We start from the raw sequence: 22,184 nt of genomic DNA, 5'->3' as shown, positions 1-22,184 counted from the left end.
CCTTGATGACAGCTTTGCACACTCTTGGAGAACCCCTTGAATGAGTAGGTGTGTCTAACATTTACAAATACCTGATTCATCTTGAGGCTGGGGGATATTCCATTGGTTTTATTGTACTGGCAAAATAAATCACACTCAGTTCAACTACGCCGCTGAGAGTGTGGGTTCAACTACACCACTGAGAGTGTGGGTTCAACTACACCACTGAGAGTGTGGGTTCAACTACACCACTGAGAGTGTGGGTTCAACTACACCACTGAGAGTGTTAACGTACACAGCTGAGAGTGTTCAACTACACCACTGAGAGTGTTTAACTACACCACTGAGAGTGGGTTCAACTACACCACTGAGAGTGTTCAACTACACCACTGAGAGTGTTCAACTACACCACTGAGAGTGTTTAACTACACCACTGAGAGTGGGTTCAACTACACCACTGAGAGTGTTCAACTACACCACTGAGAGTGGGTTCAACTACACCACTGAGAGTGTTTAACTACACCACTGAGAGTGGGTTCAACTACACCACTGAGAGTGGGTTCAACTACACCACTGAGAGTGTTTAACTACACCACTGAGAGTGTTTAACTACACCACTGAGAGTGTTCAACTACACCACTGAGAGTGTTTAACTACACCACTGAGAGTGTTCAACTACACCACTGAGAGTGGGTTCAACTACACCACTGAGAGTGTTCAACTACACCACTGAGAGTGGGTTCAACTACACCACTGAGAGTGGGTTCAACTACACCACTGAGAGTGTGGGTTCAACTACACCACTGAGAGTGTTTAACTACACCACTGAGAGTGTTCAACTACACCACTGAGAGTGTTCAACTACACCACTGAGAGTGGGTTCAACTACACCACTGAGAGTGTTTAACTACACCACTGAGAGTGTTCAACTACACCACTGAGAGTGTTTAACTACACCACTGAGAGTGGGTTCAACTACACCACTGAGAGTGTTTAACTACACCACTGAGAGTGTTTAACTACACCACTGAGAGTGGGTTCAACTACACCACTGAGAGTGTTCACCTACATCACTGAGAGTGGGTTCAACTACACCACTGAGAGTGGGTTCAACTACACCACTGAGAGTGTTCAACTACACAGCTGAGAGTGTGGGTTCAACTAATAACTGATGGTTATGGTGATGGTTACCGTTGACGATGAGTGTGATGTTATGGTGATGGTTACCGTTGACAATGAGAATGATGGTTGTGGTGATGATTACCGTTGACAATGAGTGTGATGGTTGTGGTGATGGTAACCGTTGACAATGAGTGTGATGGTTGTGGTGATGGTTACCGTTGACGATGAGTGTGATGGTGATTCTCCTCTCCAGCAAGGCCGCGGTGTTCTTGAGGAGGACGGTGTAGTTCCCAGCATCCTCAGGGTGAACGTCTCTGATCTCTAAGTTATAGTGCTGATGGAGCCGCATCCTGTTGAACTCTGGACGACGGCTGATCAACTTATCACCTTTATACCTGAGAGAACATCCACACAAAAAGGAATACAAAGTTGAACTTTATTTCGAAAAATGTTGTAGCAAACAAGTATCATTAAATACATACACCAGAAACAGGGTACACTTTGGGACTTGTCAGATCGATATCAGCAAGGTAAAATAGCTAACTGCAGCAAAATAGCTTGCTAGCTGATTGGCTAAACACAGAATGTCAGCAACAAACCTAGTTTTGAAAAAATGAATGTAGAGGGCTTCCTCACAACAAACCTAGATCTGAAAGAGGAATTAAGAGGGTGTCCTAGCTACAAACCTAGTTCTGAAAGAGGAATTAAGAGGGTGTCCTAGCTACAAACCTAGTTCTGAAAGAGGAATTAAGAGGGTGCCCTAGCAACAAACCTAGTTCTGAAAGAGGAATTAAGAGGGTGTCCTAGCTATAAACCTAGTTCTGAAAGAGTAAGCTACAAACCTAGTTCTGAAAGAGGAATTAAGAGGGTGCCCTAGCAACAAACCTAGTTCTGAAAGAGTAAGCTACAAACCTAGTTCTGAAAGAGGAATTAAGAGGGTGCCCTAGCAACAAACCTAGTTCTGAAAGAGGAATTAAGAGGGTGTCCTAGCGACAAATAGTTAATGTTCCATGGCAGATAGTTAATGTTCCAGATAGTTAATGTTCCATGGCAGATAGTTAATGTTCCAGATAGTTAATGTTCCATGGCAGATAGTTAATGTTCCATATCAGATAGTTAATGTTCCATATAGTTAATGTTCCATGGCAGATAGTTAATGTTCCAGATAGTTAATGTTCCATGGCAGATAGTTAACCATGCCAGATGGTCTTACCACTGTATGTCAGGTCTGGGGTATGCTGACACCTTGGCTAACAGTTTAAAGGACTTCTGTCCTGATGTTGCCTCGACGACCGGGCTGCTCCTGTAGTCTAGGCTGATGAATGGCTTCTCTGCAACAGGACACACAGGTACACAGGTACACACGTACACAGGTACACACGTACACACACACACACACACACACACACACACACACACACACACACACACACACACACACACACACACACACACACACACACACACACACACACACACACACACACACACACACACACACACACACACACACACACACACCGAAAGACATAGTTAAGGTCTCTTATTACCTAGGCTTTAGCTCAGCGGGCTTAACGCAGTCTTTTGGCCCGGTTTTCAAACGTAGTTCTTACCGTGCACTATGACTTGAGTTGCCAGATCCATTTTTTTCTCCACAGTGATGGCAGAGCAGGTGTAGGTGCCGGTGTCGGTGAGGTTGACGCTTTGGACGGTCAGGATGCTGACGGCCTCCGTGAACCGAGAGAGAGAATTACGCTTGTGCACTATGCCCACTGTACTGTTCATCTAGAGGTGGGAGAGAGGGAGAGAGAGAGAGAATTACCCTTGTGCACTATGCCCACTGTACTGTTCATCTAGAGGTGGGAGAGAGGGAGAGAGAGAGAGAGATAGAGGGAGAGGGAGAGAGAGAGGGAAAGAGAGAGAGAGGGAGAGAGAGAGAGGGAGAGAGAGAGGAAAGAGAGAGAGAGAGAGAGAGAGAGAGAGAGAGAGAGAGAGAGAGAGAGAGAGGGAAAGAGAGAGAGAGATAGAGGGAGAGGGAGAGAGAGAGGGAAAGAGAGAGAGAGGGAGAGAGAGAGAGAGAGAGAGAGAGAGAGGAGAGAGAGAGAGAGAGAGAGAGAGAGAGAGAGAGGGAGAAAGAGAGAGAAAGAGAAAGAGAGGGAGAGAGAGAGAGAGAGAGAGAGAGAGGAAGAGAGAGAGAGAGAGGGAGAGAGAGAGAGAGAGATAGAGAGAGATAGAGAGAGAGAGAGAGAGAGAGAGAGAGAGAGAGAGAAGAGAGGAGAGAGAGAGGGGGGATTTAGAGAGAGGGGGTTAGAGAGGGAGGTTTAGAGAGAGGGGGTTAGAGAGGGGGGGGGATTAGAGAGAGAGGGGGTTTAGAGAGGGGGGATTTATAGAGAGAGAGGTGGATTTAGAGAGGGGGTTTAGAGAGAGAGGGGGATTTAGAGAGGGAGGATTTCGAGAGAGGGAGGGGGATTTAGAGAGAGAGAGGGGGATTTAGAGAGAGGGAGGATTTAGAGAGAGAGAGGGGGATTTAGAGAGGGGAGGGGGATTTAGAGAGAGATGGGGGGGGATTTAGAGAGAGGGAGGGGGATTTAGAGAGAGAGGGGGTGATTTAGAGAGAGAGAGAGAAAGAGTGGGAGCGAGAGAGGGGGATGGAAAAGGAGAGGGCGAGAGAAAGTGAGAGGGAGAGCAGAGATAATATGACATTTGAAATGTCTTTATTCTTTTATACTTCTGTGAGTGTAATAATTACTGTACATATTTTATTGCTTATTTCACTTTTGTTTATTATCTACTTCACTTGCTTTACTGGGAAACATATGTTTCCTCAATGACCGGGCCGCTACATATGTTTCCCATGCCAATAAAGCCCCCCTGCCCCTCCCCCGAAACATTTACCTAAATCTACGTAAAGTGTACAACTTACTCTTGTCCGTACCTGTTTTCCAGGATAGGACCACCGGAACTCGACAAACATGCCAAACTCTACCGTGGCATTACAGCTGAGCGTCAGGGCCTCCCCCATGATCAGCTCCACCGAGTCCTCTGGATACAGCTTGACGTCGTAAAGCTGACTTCCTGTCGGGGGGAGGGGACGGTTACCATGACAGCACCATAGTGACAAACAGAGCTGGCCCAGAGGAGTTGAGTCTCTTTGGCCCCACACCATGTCCCTGGGCCTGTGGTACCGTTCCATTACTTTGAACTCACATCCTTCCTTTCTCTCTTCCTTGAAGTAGTCACTCGAAGAAAATGACCTGTCTACCAACGTTGGGTCAGTGACAGTTGCATAGGTTTACACCTATCCAGTCATTAGAGATCAGGGATTATTTCAACTAAGTGAGGAAAGGTGGTTTGAACTAAGTATTTGATCAAGGCTTAGGTTTACACCTATCCAGTAATTAGAGATCAGGGATTATTTCAACTAAGTGAGGAAAGGTGGTTTGAACTAAGTATTTGATCAAGGCTTATTAGGTTTACACCTATCCAGTCATTAGAGATCAGGGATTATTTCAACTAAGTGAGGAAAGGTGGTTTGAACTAAGTATTTGATCAAGGCTTAGGGCTGGAGTGGGCTGGCTCTGTCGACTCGAGGCTGAGCTGATCTGTTGAAATATCCACCTTTTCCAACTGTCGTCACCTAATCAGCGCCCGACCAGGATCTCTCTAATTGTGAAGCACAAGGTGAGGCTCTCTGCTCTTAATGGAACAAATGAGGACTCTAACATACATGCAGTATGGCCATCTCTAATGAGATAGAGACATGCAGTATGGCCATCTCTAATGAGATAGAGACATGCAGTATGAGACATGCAGTATGGCCATCTCTAATGATATAGAGACATGTAGTATGAGACATGCAGTATGGCCATCTCTAATGATATAGAGATATGCAGTATGAGACATGCAGTATGGCCATCTCTAATGATATAGAGACATGTAGTATGAGACATGCAGTATGGCCATCTCTAATGATATAGAGTCATGCAGTATGAGACATGCAGTATGGCCATCTCTAATGATATAGAGAGAGATGCAGTATGAGACATGCAGTATGAGACATGCAGTATGGCCATCTCTAATGATATAGAGACATGCAGTATGAGACATGCAGTATGGCCATCTCTAATGATATAGAGACATGCAGTATGAGACATGCAGTATGGCCATCTCTAATGATATAGAGACATGCAGTATGAGACATGCAGTATGGCCATCTCTAATGATATAGAGAGATATGCAGTATGAGACATGCAGTATGGCCATCTCTAATGATATAAAGACATGCAGTATGGCCATCTCTAATGATATAGAGACATGCAGTATGGCCATCTCTAATGATATAGAGACATGCAGTATGGCCATCTCTACTGATATAGAGTCATGCAGTATGAGACATGCAGTATGGCCATCTCTAATGGTATAGAGTCATGCAGTATGAGACATGCAGTATGGCCATCTCTAATGATATAGAGACATGCAGTATGGCCATCTCTAATGATATAGAGAGAGATGCAGTATGAGACATGCAGTATGGCCATCTCTAATGATATAGAGTCATGTAGTATGGCCATCTCTAATGATATAGAGTCATGCAGTATGGCCATCTCTAATGATATAGAGACATGCAGTATGGCCATCTCTAATGATATAGAGTCATGCAGTATGACCATCTCTAATGATCTAGAGACATGCAGTATGGCCATGTCTAATGATATAGAGATATTCAGTATGGACTGAGAGGAAATCCATCCCTGAAATAAAATAATTTAATTATGACTCTCATTTCCTGTCAGTCAAGAGGTCAAGAGACCCTTAGGTCTCTAGTTGTACTAGTAGTGTACACTAGGTAGAGTGTGAGTTCTGTCAACCTGAGGGTGGAGAGGTCATCTTTTTCATGTAGGGTGGCTGTGTACTAGGTAGTGTGTACTATGTAGTGCATAGTTACCTGTGAAGTGAACCACGTAGTGGGGAGAGCGGTACACTCTCCCCTGTAGTCCAGCTTGGCAGTACAATCCGAAGAGGAACGGTCTGGAGTCTAAGGTTTGTCTAGGGATGGACCAGCCTCTTTTACTGTCCCACACCATCCCCTCATCCTCCAGGAGCATAGGTATCGTCTCCCACTGGGGAGAGAGGAGAGGAGAGAGGGATGAGAGAGGAGAGAGGAGAGGAGAGAGGGATGAGAGAGGAGAGGAGATAGGGATGAGAGAGGAGAGGGGGACGAGGAGAGGAGAGAGGGATGAGAGAGGAGAGGGGAGAGGGATGAGAGAGGAGAGGCGGACGAGGAGAGGAGAGAGGGATGAGAGGAGAGGGGGACGAGGAGAGAGAAATGAGTGGGGGATGAGAGGGGAGAGGGGATAAGGGGAGAGGGGGACGAGGAGAGAGGAATGAGAGAGGGATGAGGGGAGAGTGGGAAGAGGGGAGAGGGGGACGAGGAGAGAGGAATGAGAGGGGGATGAGGAGGAGAGAGGGATGAGGAGAGAGTGGGAAGAGGGGAGAGGGGACAAGGAGAGAGGAATGAGAAGGGAGAAGGGGATGAGGAGAGGAGAGTGGGTCAAGGAGAGAGAAATTAGTGGGGGACGAGAGGGAAGAGAGGGATGAGAGGGGGAGGGGGATGAGAGGGGAGAGGGGATGATGGGAGAGGAGAGAGATGAGAGGAGAAGGGGTCAAGGAGAGAGAAATGAGTGGGGGACGAGAGGGGAGAGGGATGAGAGGAATTAGAGGGGGATGAGGAGAGAGGGATGAGAGGGGAGAGGGGGATGAGGAGAGGGTTAATGGATGAAGAGGATGACTATTGGGAAAATAAAGAGAATGGATGATAATTGGTGAAAAGAGGAGAGAAGAGAAGAGTACAGTAGAGGAGAGAGAGAGAGAGAGAGAGGGGAGGGGGATGAGAGGGGAGAGGGGGATGAGGAGAGAAGAGTACAGTAGAGGAGAGAGAGAGAGAGAGAGAGCCATGCAATGCCAAGAGCTGAGCAAAGACAAGAGTCCCCTCATCCAGCTGGTCCTGGGGCTGAGTTCACTAACCTGTTCTACTAACACACTGAAGCCTCAGTCCCCTCATCCAGCTGGTCCTGGGGCTGAGTTCACAAACCTGTTCTACTAACACACTGAAGCCTCAGTCCCCTCATCCAGCTAGTCCTGAGTTCACTAACCTGTTCTACTAACACACTGAAGCCTCAGTCCCCTCATCCAGCTGGTCCTGGGGCTGAGTTCACTAACCTGTTCTACTAACACACTGAAGCCTCAGTCCCCTCATCCAGCTAGTCCTGAGTTCACTAACCTGTTCTACTAACACACTGAATCCTCAGTCCCCTCATCCAGCTGGTCCTGGGGCTGAGTTCACTAACCTGTTCTACTAACACACTGAAGCCTCAGTCCCCTCATCCAGCTGGTCCTGGGGCTGAGTTCACTAACCTGTTCTACTAACACACTGAAGCCTCAGCCCCCTCATCCAGCTAGTCCTGAGTTCACTAACCTGTTCTACTAACACACTGAAGCCTCAGTCCCCTCATCCAGCTGGTCCTGAGTTCACTAACCTGTTCTACTAACACACTGAAGCCTCAGTCCCCTCATCCAGCTGGTCCTGGGGCTGAGTTCACTAACCTGTTCTACTAACACACTGAAGCCTCAGTCCCCTCATCCGGCTGGTCCTGGGGCTGAGTTCACTAACCTGTTCTACTAACACACTGAATCCTCAGTCCCCTCATCCGGCTGGTCCTGGGGCTGAGTTCACTAACCTGTTCTACTAACACACTGAAGCCTCCCAGAACATCCAATCAGTCCCAAATTCACAACACCTCCGGCAATGGTCCTGGGGCTGAGTTCACACCTAACCTGTTCTACTAACTGCAAGCCTCAGCCCATCCCTGACCATCACAGAAACCCCATCCATGCCCCAGGCTCCCTCATACACCTTCCTCTAGTGGCTGCTACCCTGTTCCATCACTAACCCTCCATGCCCCAGGCTCCCTCGACACCTTCAGTCTCTCAGTGGCTGCATACCCTGCCCATCCCTGACCATCAGGGCTCTATCCCTCCATGCCCCAGGCTCCTGTACACCTTCAGTCTCTAACCCCTGTTCATCCCTAACCATCACTGAAACATCCTCCATGCCCCAGGCTCCCTCGTCTACTAGTGGCTGACACCTTCAGTCTCTAGTGGCTGCCCCCATCACAGCCCCCAGGCTCCCTCGTATCCCTGACCATCACAGAAACATCCCTCCATGCCCCAGGCTCCCTCGTACACCTTCAGTCTCTAGTGGCTGCTACCTGCCCATCCCTGACCATCACTGGTCCCTCCATGCCCCAGGCTCCCTGAGTCTCTAGTGGCTGCATAACCCTGTTCATCCCTGACCATCAAAACATCATCTGAATACACTACTGGTCAATCATCTACCCTTCATCCAGCTTTCTTAATTTTAAAACTATTTTCTACATTGTAGGGCTGAAAACTTCAAACACATAAATCATGTAGTAACTGTTAAACAAATCAAAATATAACATTCTGAATAGCCTTTGCCTTGATGACAGTCCCCTTTATCATCGGCTCTTATGCCCCAAACCCTGCACCGGGCTGTGGTTCCCCCCCACACTCAAAGCACACTCTGAATAACTATCTCAATGTGGTGGCAAACCCCCCACACTAAAGCTAACACCGCACTATCTGTGAATCCTCAAACCCCCTCTCAAAGCCGGCTGGGTGGCAAACCTGGGGCTGAGTTCCCCCCCACACTCAACACCGTTCTACTATCTGTGAATCCTCAGTCCCCTCATCCGGCTATCTGGGGCTGCAAACTAACCTGTTCTACTAACATCACTGAAGCCTCACCCCATCATCTGTGCTAGTCCCCTTTAAAATGCAGTTTAACTGTTGCTCATTGTTGTTCTGAAATATGAACCTCCGGAACACACAACGTGAACTGCATCTGCCTGAAAACCTGTCGACAGTTTGAAAACCCTCAAACTTACCAAAAACGACTCAGCTCTTTTCCTGATTTGATCATATGTTCACTAACCTGTTCTAACAACACATCCCTTACAAATATTCCACTAGATTTCAGCCTAAAATGTACATGAACACAACCACAGCTTTGTTCATTCTGGTTACAGCTGGTCTACTTGTTCGGACCGCTGCAGTTCCATAACTCCATTTTCAGGAACCTGTCTCTCCGCTAACATCGCACTGTTCAAACCCCAGGAAACTAAAACCCCACTTCCATCCAGCTGGTCAAAAACTGTGGGCTGCTAAACTCACTAACCCTCCACCAAAAAATTTAAAGAAAATAAAAGACAGAATCAAGAAAACACATGGCCTCTCAACTACAAAAACACTCCCAGCATGCACTGAGAGAGAGAGAGAGACAGAGACAGAAGTGAAGGTACCAGCCAGATAAAGTGTGACGTTGAGGTGGGCACAGTGACCAGACAAGGTACTGTGACGTGAGCCTCAGGTCCCCGTTGCATCCAGTTTCTCCTGAGGAAAGGCTGCTCCAAATCTGGAGGAATGGGGACTGACAAAGTTCACTATACACATTTGTGGAGACAGGACAGTCAACAACACAAAGATAATAAGCCTCAGTCCCCAAGGACATCCAGCTGGTTCTAGAATGGAGCAGGACAGTCAAGGCAATCAGACGACCTGTTCTACTTTAGAATGGAGACAGGAAGTCAGGACCAGACAAAGATAATATATACCAGAATGGAGACAGGACAGTCAAACAATGGAGGGCTACAAAGATAATATATACACATTTAGAATGGAGACAGGACAGTCAAGGACAACGACAAAGATAATATATACACTTTTAGAATGGAGACAGGACAGTCAAGGACAACGACAAAGTAATATATACACTTTTAGAATGGAGTGGCAGTGCATACAACGACAAAGATAATATATACACGTTTAGAATGGAGACCCAGTCAAGGACCTGACCAATCACAGAATGGACATCCATCCATGATAATATATACCAGGACAGTCCAACTCAAAGATAATATATACACCTTAGAATGGAGTCTCTAGTCAAGGACAACGCAAAGATAATATACACACGTTTAGAATGGAGACAGGACAGTCAAGGCCAGCGACAACACAAAGACAATATATACACGTTTAGAATGGAGACAGGACAGTCAAGGACAACGACAAGATAATATATCCTGACGTTTAGAATGGAGACAGGACAGTCATGACAACGACAAAGATAATATATACACATTTAGAATGGAGACAGGACAGTCAAGGACACCAAAGATAATATATACACTTTTAGTGGAGACTGGACATCAAGGACAACGACAAAGATAATATATACACTTTTAGAATGGAGACAGGACAGTCAAGGCAATGACCATCACAGAATGGAGACAGGACAGTCATCCCTAATATATACCATGGAGACAGGACCCTCAAGGACACCAAAGATTCAGTTTAGAATGGAGACAGGACAGTCAAGGACATACCCGTTTAGAATGGAGACAGGACAGTCAAGGACAACGACAAAGATAATATACACACGTTTAGAATGGAACAGGACAGTCAAGGCAGTCAGCGGACAACGACAAAGACAATATATACACGTTTAGAATGGAGACAGGACAGTCAAGGACAACGACAAAGATAATATATACCCTCAAGACATCAAGGACCCAAAGATAATATATACAGAATGGAGACAATCCAAGGCTCAAGGACAACGACAAAGATAATATATACACGTTTAGAATGGAGACAGGACAGTCAAGGACAACGACAAAGATAATATATACACGTTTAGAATGGAGACAGGACAGTCAAGGACAACGACAAAGATAATATATACCCGTTTAGAATGGAGACAGGACAGTCAAGGCAGTCAGAGGACAATGACTAATATATACATTTAGAATGGAGACCAGTCAGGACAACGCAAAGATAATATATACCCAGGACAGTCAAGGACAACCAAAGATAATATATACAGTTTAGAATGGAGACAGGACAGTCAAGGCAGTCAAGGACAACGACAAAGATAATATATACTTCGTTTAGAATAGAGACAGGACTTAAGGACATACCCTGATAATATCCCTTTAGAATGGAGACAGGACAGTCAAGGCAATCAGGGACAACTAATATATACCTTTAGAATGGAGACAGGACCCAGGCAGTCAGCCTCGGACAACGACAAAGATAATATACACACGTTTAGAATGGAGACAGGACAGTCAAGGCAGTCAAGGACAACACAAAGATAATATATACACGTTTAGAATGGAGACAGGACAGTCAAGGACAACGACAAAGATAATATATACACGTTTAGAATGGAGACAGGACAGTCAAGGCAGTCAGACGACAACGATAATATATACGTTTAGAATGGAGACAGGACAGTCAAGGCAGTCAGCGGACAACGACAAAGATAATATATACGTTTAGAATGGAGACAGGACAGTCAAGGACAACGACAAAGATAATTTATACACGTTTAGAATGGAGACAGGACCAAGGACAACACAAAGATAATTTATCCTTTAGAATGGAGACAGGACAGTCAAGGCAGTCAGAGGACAACTTCACAAAGATAATTTATACACGTTTAGAATGGAGACAGGACAGTCAAGGCATCCCTGACCATCACAGATAACATCATACCTGGAGACATGTCAAGGCAGTCAGACGACAAAGCAATATATACACGTTTAGAATGGAGACAGGACAGTCAAGGCACAGGCGACTTCAGATAATATATACACATTTAGAATGGAGACAGGACAGTCAAGGAGTCAGACGACAAAGACAATATATACACGTTTAGAATGGAGACAGGACAGTCAAGGCAGTCAACATCACAAAGATAATATATACACATTTAGAATGGAGACAGGACAGTCAAGGACAATGAAAATATATACACGTTTAGAATGGGGACAGGACAGTCAAGGACAAACAAAGATAATATATACATTTAGAATGGAGACAATCAGTCAAGGCAGTCAAGGACAACGACAAAGATAATATATACACGTTTAGAATGGAGACAGGACAGTCAAGGACAACGACAAAGATAATATATACAAAATGGAGACAGGACAGTCAAGGACAAACAAAGATAATATATTCTTTAGAATGGAGACAGGACAGTCAGGACAACACAAAGATAATATATACCTTTAGAATGGAGACAGGACAGTCAAGGCAGTCAGAGGACAATGACAAAGCTAATATATACACATTTAGAATGGAGACAGGACAGTCAAGGCAATCAGAGGACAATGACAAAGCTAATATATACACGTTTAGAATGGAGACAGGACAGTCAAGGCAGTCAAGGACAACGACAAAGATAATATATACACGTTTAGAATGGAGACAGGACAGTTAAGGACAACGACAGAGATAATATATACACGTTTAGAATGGAGACAGGACAGTCAAGGCAATCAGAGGACAACGACAAAGATAATATATACACGTTTAGAATGGAGACAGGACAGTCAAGGCAGTCAAGGACAACACAAAGATAATATATACTTTAGAATGGAGACAGGACAGTCAAGGCAGTCAGAGGACAACGACAAAGATAATATATACACGTTTAGAATGGAGACAGGACAGTCAAGGCAGTCAGACGACAACGACAAAGATAATATATACACGTTTAGAATGGAGACAGGACAGTCAAGGACAACGACAAAGATAATTTATACACGTTTAGAATGGAGACAGGACAGTCAAGGCAGTCAGAGGACAACGACAAAGATAATATATACACGTTTAGAATGGAGACAGGACAGTCAAGGCAATCAGACGACAACGACAAAGATAATTCATACACGTTTAGAATGGAGACAGGACAGTCAAGGACAACGACAAAGAAAATATATACACGTTTAGAATGGAGACAGGACAGTCAAGGACAACGACAAAGATAATATATACACGTTTAGAATGGAGACAGGACAGTCAAGGACAACGACAAAGATAATATATACACGTTTAAATGGAGACAGGACAGTCAAGGACACATAATTATACTGTTTAGAATGGAGACAGGACAGTCAAGGCAGTTGACAAAGCTTGTTCTTTAGAATGGAGACAGGACAGTCAAGGCAGTCAGAGGACAATGACAAAGCTAATAACTTTAGAATGGAGACAGGACAGTCAAGGACAACGACAAAAAGATAATATATACACGTTTAGAATGGAGACAGGACAGTCAAGGCAGTCAGAGGACAATGACAAAGCTAATATATACACGTTTAGAATGGAGACAGGACAGTCAAGGCAGTCAAGGACAACGACAAAGATAATATATACACGTTTAGAATGGAGACAGGACAGTCAAGGCAGTCAGACGACAACGACAAAGATAATATATACACGTTTAGAATGGAGACAGGACAGTCAAGGACAACGACAAAGATAATATATACACGTTTAGAATGGAGACAGGACAGTCAAGGACAACGACAAAGATAATATATACACATTTAGAATGGAGACAGGACAGTCAAGGACAACGACAAAGATAATATATACACTTTAGAATGGAGACAGGACAGTCAAGGACAACGACAAAGATAATATATACACTTTTAGAATGGAGACAGGACAGTCAAGGCAATCAGACGACAACGACAAAGATAATATATACACGTTTAGAATGGAGACAATCAGTCAAGGCAGTCAAGGACAACGACAAAGATAATATATACACGTTTAGAATGGAGACAGGACAGTCAAGGACAACGACAAAGATAATATATACACGTTTAGAATGGAGACAGGACAGTCAAGGCAGTCAGAGGACAATGACAAAGCTAATATATACACATTTAGAATGGAGACAGGACAGTCAAGGCAGTCAGAGGACAACGACAAAGGTAATATATACACGTTTAGAATGGAGACTGGACAGTCAAGGCAGTCAGAGGACAATGACAATATATACACGTTTAGAATGGAGACAGGACAGTCAAGGCAGTCAGACGACAACGACAATATATACACGTTTAGAATGGAGACAGGACAGTCAAGGCAGTCCACAGCGACGACAAAGATAATATATACACATTTAGAATGGAGACAGGACAGTCAAGGACAACGTCTAATATATACACGTTTAGAATGGAGACAGGACAGTCAAGGCAGTCAGACGACAACGACAAAGATAATATATACACGTTTAGAATGGAGACAGGACAGTCAAGGCCAAGGACAACGACAAAGATAATATATACACGTTTAGAATGGAGACAGGACAGTCAAGGACAACTAATATATACACGTTTAGAATGGAGACAGGACAGTCAAGGCAGTCAGACGACAACGACAAAGATAATATATACACGTTTAGAATGGAGACAGGACAGTCAAGGACAACGACAAAGATAATTTATACACGTTTAGAATGGAGACAGGACAGTCACAACAACGGCAAAGATAATATATACACGTTTAGAATGGAGACAGGACAGTCAAGGACAACGACAAAGTAATATATACGTTTAGAATGGAGACACAGTCACCAGAGGACAATGACAAAGCTAATATATACACATTTAGAATGGAGACAGGACAGTCAAGGAGTCAGATCAAAGCTAATATATACACGTTTAGAATGGAGACAGGACAGTCAAGGCAGTCAGAGGACAATGACAAAGCTAATATATACAAAACAGAATGGAGACAGGACAGTCAAGGACAACGACAAAGATAATATATACACTTTAGAATGGAGACAGGACAGTCAAGGACAGAGGACAATGACAAAGTAATATATACACGTTTAGAATGGAGACAGGACAGTCAAGGCAGTCAGCGGACAACGACAAAGATAATATACACACGTTTAGAATGGAGACAGGACAGTCAAGGCAGTCAACGACAACGACAAAGATAATATATACACGTTTAGAATGGAGACAGGACAGTCAAAACGACAAAGATAATATATACACGTTTAGAATGGAGACAGGACAGTCAAGGCAGGACAACGACAAAGATAATATATACACGTTTAGAATGGAGACAGGACAGTCAAGGACAACGACAAAGATAATATATACACATTTAGAATGGAGACAGGACAGTCAAGGACAACGACAAAGATAATATATACACGTTTAGAATGGAGACAGGACAGTCAAGGACAACGACAAAGATAATATATACACGTTTAGAATGGAGACAGGACAGTCAAGGACAACGACAAAGATAATATACACGTTTAGAATGGAGACAGGACAGTCAAGGCAGTCAACAACGACAAAGATAATATATACACGTTTAGAATGGAGACAGGACAGTCAAGGACAACGACAAAGATAATATATACACGTTTAGAATGGAGACAGGACAGTCAAGGCAGTCACAAACGACAAAGATAATATATACACGTTTAGAATGGAGACAGGACAGTCAAGGACAACGACAAAGATAATATATACACGTTTAGAATGGAGACAGGACAGTCAAGGCAGTCAGAGGACAACGACAAAGATAATATATACACGTTTAGAATGGAGACAGGACAGTCAAGGACAACGACAAAGATAATATATACACGTTTAGAATGGAGACAGGACAGTCAAGGCAGTCAGAGGACAATGACAAAGCTAATATATACACATTTAGAATGGAGACAGGACAGTCAAGGCAGTCAGAGGACAATGACAAAGCTAATATATACACATTTAGAATGGAGACAGGACAGTCAAGGCAAGAGATACAAAGCTAATATATACACGTTTAGAATGGAGACAGGACAGTCAAGGACAACGACAAAGATAATATATACACGTTTAGAATGGAGACAGGACAGTCAAGGCAGTCAGAGGACAATGACAAAGCTAATATATACACGTTTAGAATGGAGACAGGACAGTCAAGGCAGTCAACGGACAACGACAAAGATAATATACACACGTTTAGAATGGAGACAGGACAGTCAAGGCAGTCAAGGACAACGACAAAGATAATATATACACGTTTAGAATGGAGACAGGACAGTCAAGGACAACGACAAAGATAATATATACACGTTTAGAATGGAGACAGGACAGTCAAGGCAGTCAGACGACAACGACAAAGATAATATATACACGTTTAGAATGGAGACAGGACAGTCAAGGACAACGACAAAGATAATATATACACATTTAGAATGGAGACAGGACAGTCAAGGACAACGACAAAGATAATATATACACTTTTAGAATGGAGACAGGACAGTCAAGGACAACAACAAAGATAATATATACACTTTTAGAATGGAGACAGGACAGTCAAGGCAATCAGACGACAACGACAAAGATAATATATACACGTTTAGAATGGAGACAGGACAGTCAAGGACAACGACAAAGATAATCACGTTTAGAATGGAGACAGGACAGTCAAGGACAACGACAAAGATAATATATACACGTTTAGAATGGAGACAGGACAGTCAAGGACAACGACAAAGATAATATATACACGTTTAGAATGGAGACAGGACAGTCAAGGACAACGACAAAGATAATATATACACGTTTAGAATGGAGACAGGACAGTCAAGGCAGTCAGCGGACAACGACAAAGATAATATATACACGTTTAGAATGGAGACAGGACAGTCAAGGACAACGACAAAGATAATATATACACGTTTAGAATGGAGACAGGACAGTCAAGACAGTCAAGGCAACGTAATATATACAGTTTAGAATGGACAATCACGGCAGTCAAACAACGACAAAGATAATATATACACGTTTAGAATGGAGACAGGACAGTCAAGGACAAGGATAATATATACAGTGGAGACAGGACAGTCAGCGGACAACGACAAAGATAATATATACACGTTTAGAATGGAGACAGGACAGTCAAGGCAGTCAGAGGACAATGACAAAGCTAATATATACACGTTTAGAATGGAGACAGGACAGTCAAGGACAACGACAAAGATAATATATACACGTTTAGAATGGAGACAGGACAGTCAAGGCAGTCAAGGACAACGACAAAGATAATATATACACGTTTAGAATAGAGACAGGACAGTTAAGGACAACGACAAAGATAATATATACACGTTTAGAATGGAGACAGGACAGTCAAGGCAATCAGAGGACAACGACAAAGATAATATATACGTTTAGAATGGAGACAGGACAGTCAAGGCAGTCAGCGACAACGACAAAGATAATATACACGTTTAGAATGGAGACAGGACAGTCAAGGCAGTCAAGGACAACGACAAAGATAATATATACACGTTTAGAATGGAGACAGGACAGTCAAGGATAATATATACACGTTTAGAATGGAGACAGGACAGTCAAGGCAGTCAGACGACAAAAAAAGATAATATATACACGTTTAGAATGGAGACAGGACAGTCAAGGACAACGACAAAGATAATATATACACGTTTAGAATGGAGACAGGACAGTCAAGGCAGTCAGAGGACAACGACAAAGATAATATATACACGTTTAGAATGGAGACAGGACAGTCAAGGCAGTCAGACGATAACGACAAAGATAATATATACACGTTTAGAATGGAGACAGGACAGTCAAGGACAACGACAAAGAAAATATATACACGTTTAGAATGGACAACAGTCAAGGACAACGACAAAGATAATATATACACGTTTAGAATGGAGACAGGACAGTCAAGGAGTCAAGGACAACGACAAAGATAATATATACACGTTTAGAATGGAGACAGGAAGGCAGTCAAGGACAACGACAAAGATAATATATACACGTTTAGAATGGAGACAGGACAGTCAAGGCAGTAATATATACAGTTTAGGACAGGACAGTCAAGGACAAAGACAAAGATAATATATACACGTTTAGAATGGAGACAGGACAGTCAAGGCAGTCAGAGGACAATGACAAAGCTAATATATACACGTTTAGAATGGAGACAGGACAGTCAAGGACAACGACAAAGATAATATATACACGTTTAGAATGGAGACAGGACAGTCAAGGCAGTCAGGAGGACAATGACAAAGATAATATACACACGTTTAGAATGGAGACAGGACAGTCAAGGCAGTCAGCGGACAACAACGACAAAGATAATATATACACGTTTAGAATGGAGACAATGGTCAAGGCACAGGACAACGACAAAGATAATATATACAGAATGGAACAGGACAGTCACAGTCAAGGACAACGACAAAGATAATATATACACGTTTAGAATGGAGACAGGACAGTCAAGGACAACGACAAAGATAATATATACACGTTTAGAATGGAGACAGGACAGTCAAGGACAACGACAAAGATAATATATACACGTTTAGAATGGAGACAGGACAGTCAAGGCAGTCAGAGGACAATGACAAAGCGAATGGAGACAGGACAGTCAAAGTCAGATGACAAAGCTAATATACACGTTTAGAATGGAGACAGGACAGTCAAGGACAACGACAAAGATAATATACACACGTTTAGAATGGAGACAGGACAGTCAAGGCAGTCAGAGGACAACGACAAAGATAATATATACACGTTTAGAATGGAGACAGGACAGTCAAGGCAGTCAAGGACAACGACAAAGATAATATATACACGTTTAGAATGGAGACAGGACAGTCAAGGACAACGACAAAGATAATATATACACGTTTAGAATGGAGACAGGACAGTCAAGGCAATCAGAGGACAATGACAAAGATAATATATACAAGAATGGAGACAGGACAGTCAAGGCAGTCAGACAACGACAAAGATAATATACACACGTTTAGAATGGAGACAGGACAGTCAAGGACAGACGACAAAGATAATATATACACGTTTAGAATGGAGACAGGACAGTCAAGGACAGGACAACGACAAAGATAATATATACACGTTTAGAATGGAGACAGGACAGTCAAGGACAACGACAAAGATAATATATACACGTTTAGAATGGAGACAGGACAGTCAAGGACAACGACAAAGATAATATATACACGTTTAGAATGGAGACAGGACAGTCAAGGCAGTCACAAACTGACAAAGATAATATATACACGTTTAGAATGGAGACAGGACAGTCAAGGCAGTCAGAGGACAATATATACACGTTTAGAATGGAGACAACAGATAATATATATACACGTTTAGAATGGAGACAGGACAGTCAAGGACAACGACAAAGACAAGATAATATATACACGTTTAGAATAATAAGGACAAATGGACAAAGATAATATACACGTTTAGAATGGAGACAGGACAGTCAAGGACAACGACAAAGATAATTTATACACGTTTAGAATGGAGACAGGACAGTCAAGGCAGTCAGGGACAACGACAAAGATAATATATACACGTTTAGAATGGAGACAGGACAGTCAAGGCAGTCAGAATGGAGACAGACAATGACAAAGATAATATATACACGTTTAGAATGGAGACAGGACAGTCAAGGCAGTCAGGCGACAACGACAATAATATATACACGTTTAGAATGGAGACAGGACAGTCAAGGACAGACAAAGATAATATATACACGTTTAGAATGGAGACAGGACAGTCAAGGACAAATGGACAGGACAGTCAAGGCAGTCAAACAACGATAATATATACACGTTTAGAATGGAGACAGGACAGTCAAGGCAGTCAGACGACAACGACAAAGATAATATATACACGTTTAGAATGGAGACAGGACAGTCAAGGACAACGACAAAGATAATATATACACGTTTAGAATGGAGACAGGACAGTCAAGGACAACGACAAAGATAATATATACACGTTTAGAATGGAGGACAGGACAGTCAAGGCAGTCAACGACAAAGAAGCTAATATATACACGTTTAGAATGGAGACAGGACAGTCAAGGACAACGACAAAGATAATATATACACGTTTAGAATGGAGACAGGACAGTCAAGGCAGTCAGGAGGACAATGACAAAGCTAATATATACACGTTTAGAATGGAGACAGGACAGTCAAGGACAACAATGACAAAGATAATATATACACGTTTAGAATGGAGACAGGACAGTCAAGGACAACGACAAGATAAGGACAACGACAAAGATAATATACACGTTTAGAATGGAGACAGGACAGTCAAGGACAACGACAAAAGATAATATATACACGTTTAGAATGGAGACAGGACAGTCAAGGACAACGACAAAGATAATATATACACGTTTAGAATGGAGACAGGACAGTCAAGGCAGTCAGACGACAACGACAAAGATAATATATACACGTTTAGAATGGAGACAGGACAGTCAAGGCACAACGAATGAAAGATAATTTATACACGTTTAGAATGGAGAGGACAGGGCAGTCAGAGGACAATGACAAAGATAATATATACACGTTTAGAATGGAGACAGGACAGTCAAGGACAACGACAAAGATAATTTATACACATTTAGAATGGAGACAGGACAGTCAAGGACAACGACAACGATAATATATACACGTTTAGAATGGAGACAGGACAGTCAAGGCAGTCAGACGACAATGACAAAGATAATATATACACGTTTAGAATGGAGACAGGACAGTCAAGGACAACGACAAAGATAATATATACACGTTTAGAATGGAGACAGGACAGTCAAGGCAGTCAGACGACAACGACAAAGATAATATATACATGTTTAGAATGGAGACAGGACAGTCAAGGACAACGACAAAGATAATATATACACGTTTAGAATGGAGACAGGACAGTCAAGGACAACGACAAAGATAATATATACACGTTTAGAATGGAGACAGGACAGTCAAGGACAACGACAAAGAAAATATATACACGTTTAGAATGGAGACAGGACAGTCAAGGACAACGACAAAGATAATATATACACGTTTAGAATGGAGACAGGACAGTCAAGGCAGTCAAGGACAATGACAAAGCTAATATATACACGTTTAGAATGGAGACAGGACAGTCAAGGACAACGACAAAGATAATATATACACGTTTAGAATGGAGACAGGACAGTCAAGGACAACGACAAAGATAATATATACACGTTTAGAATGGAGACAGGACAGTCAAGGACAACGACAAAAGATAATATATACACGTTTAGAATGGAGACAGGACAGTCAAGGACAACGACAAAGATAATATATACACGTTTAGAATGGAGACAGGACAGTCAAGGCAGTCAGACGACAACGACAAAGATAATATATACATGTTTAGAATGGAGACAGGACAGTCAAGGACAACGACAAAGATAATATATACACGTTTAGAATGGAGACAGGACAGTCAAGGCAGTCAGACGACAACGACAAAGATAATATATACACGTTTAGAATGGAGACAGGACAGTCAAGGCAGTCAAGGACAACGACAAAGATAATATATACACGTTTAGAACGAAGACAATCAGGTGATCGTGATTGTTTGTTTTACAGCTTGGCTGGAACAAAAGTCTTTACCTTTGGGATTAATACTAATCTCCTATAATCTAGTCTCATCTCACAGTCCTCTGTGTGTAAACAATATAACAGCATATATATAATTTTTATTTGATCTTTATTTCACTAGGCAAGTCAGTTAAAAAGAACAAATTCTTGTTTCTAATGACGGCCTAGGAACAGTGGGTTAACTGCCTTGTTCAGGGGAACAGTGGGTTAACTGCCTTGTTCAGGGGAACAGTGGGTTAACTGCCTTGTTCAGGGGAACAGTGGGTTAACTGCCTTGTTCAGGGGCAGAACGACAGATTTTTACCTTGTCAGCTCTGGGATTCGATCTTTCGGTTACTAGTCCAACACTCTAACCACTAGGCTACCTGCCGCCCCTACACTCTAACCACTAGGCTACCTGCCTACCCTACACTCTAACCACTAGGCTTACCTGCCTACCCTACACTCTTACCACTAGGCTACCTGCCACCTCTACGCTCTAACCACTAGGCTACCTGCCACCTCTACACTCTAACCACTAGGCTACCTGCCGCCCCTACACTCTAACCACTAGGCTACCTGCCTACCCTACACTCTAACCACTAGGCTTACCTGCCTACCCTACACTCTTACCACTAGGCTACCTGCCACCTCTACGCTCTAACCACTAGGCTACCTGCCACCTCAACGCTCTAAC

General features: G+C 43.1%; 1 protein-coding gene across 1 annotated transcript in view; it reads right to left on the bottom strand.

Annotated features, from left to right (window-relative positions):
* flt4 (fms related receptor tyrosine kinase 4) overlaps positions 1 to 22,184 on the bottom strand; it is a gene marked incomplete at its 5' end in the record, with an annotated part of 116,916 nt that overhangs the window by 67,316 nt on the left and 27,416 nt on the right. Inside the window, 7 exon segments of the mRNA XM_065019015.1 lie at positions 1,318 to 1,496; positions 2,315 to 2,432; positions 2,715 to 2,886; positions 4,037 to 4,176; positions 6,047 to 6,221; positions 9,487 to 9,509; positions 9,512 to 9,595. Coding sequence (XP_064875087.1) covers positions 1,318 to 1,496; positions 2,315 to 2,432; positions 2,715 to 2,886; positions 4,037 to 4,176; positions 6,047 to 6,221; positions 9,487 to 9,509; positions 9,512 to 9,595 — 891 coding nt within the window.

Source organism: Oncorhynchus nerka, linkage group LG5 (genome assembly GCF_034236695.1).
Source record: "Oncorhynchus nerka isolate Pitt River linkage group LG5, Oner_Uvic_2.0, whole genome shotgun sequence".
Taxonomy (NCBI): Eukaryota; Metazoa; Chordata; class Actinopteri; order Salmoniformes; family Salmonidae; genus Oncorhynchus; species Oncorhynchus nerka.
Note: the sequence above shows the minus strand (reverse complement) of the source record. Positions and strands in the feature narration are given on the sequence as shown.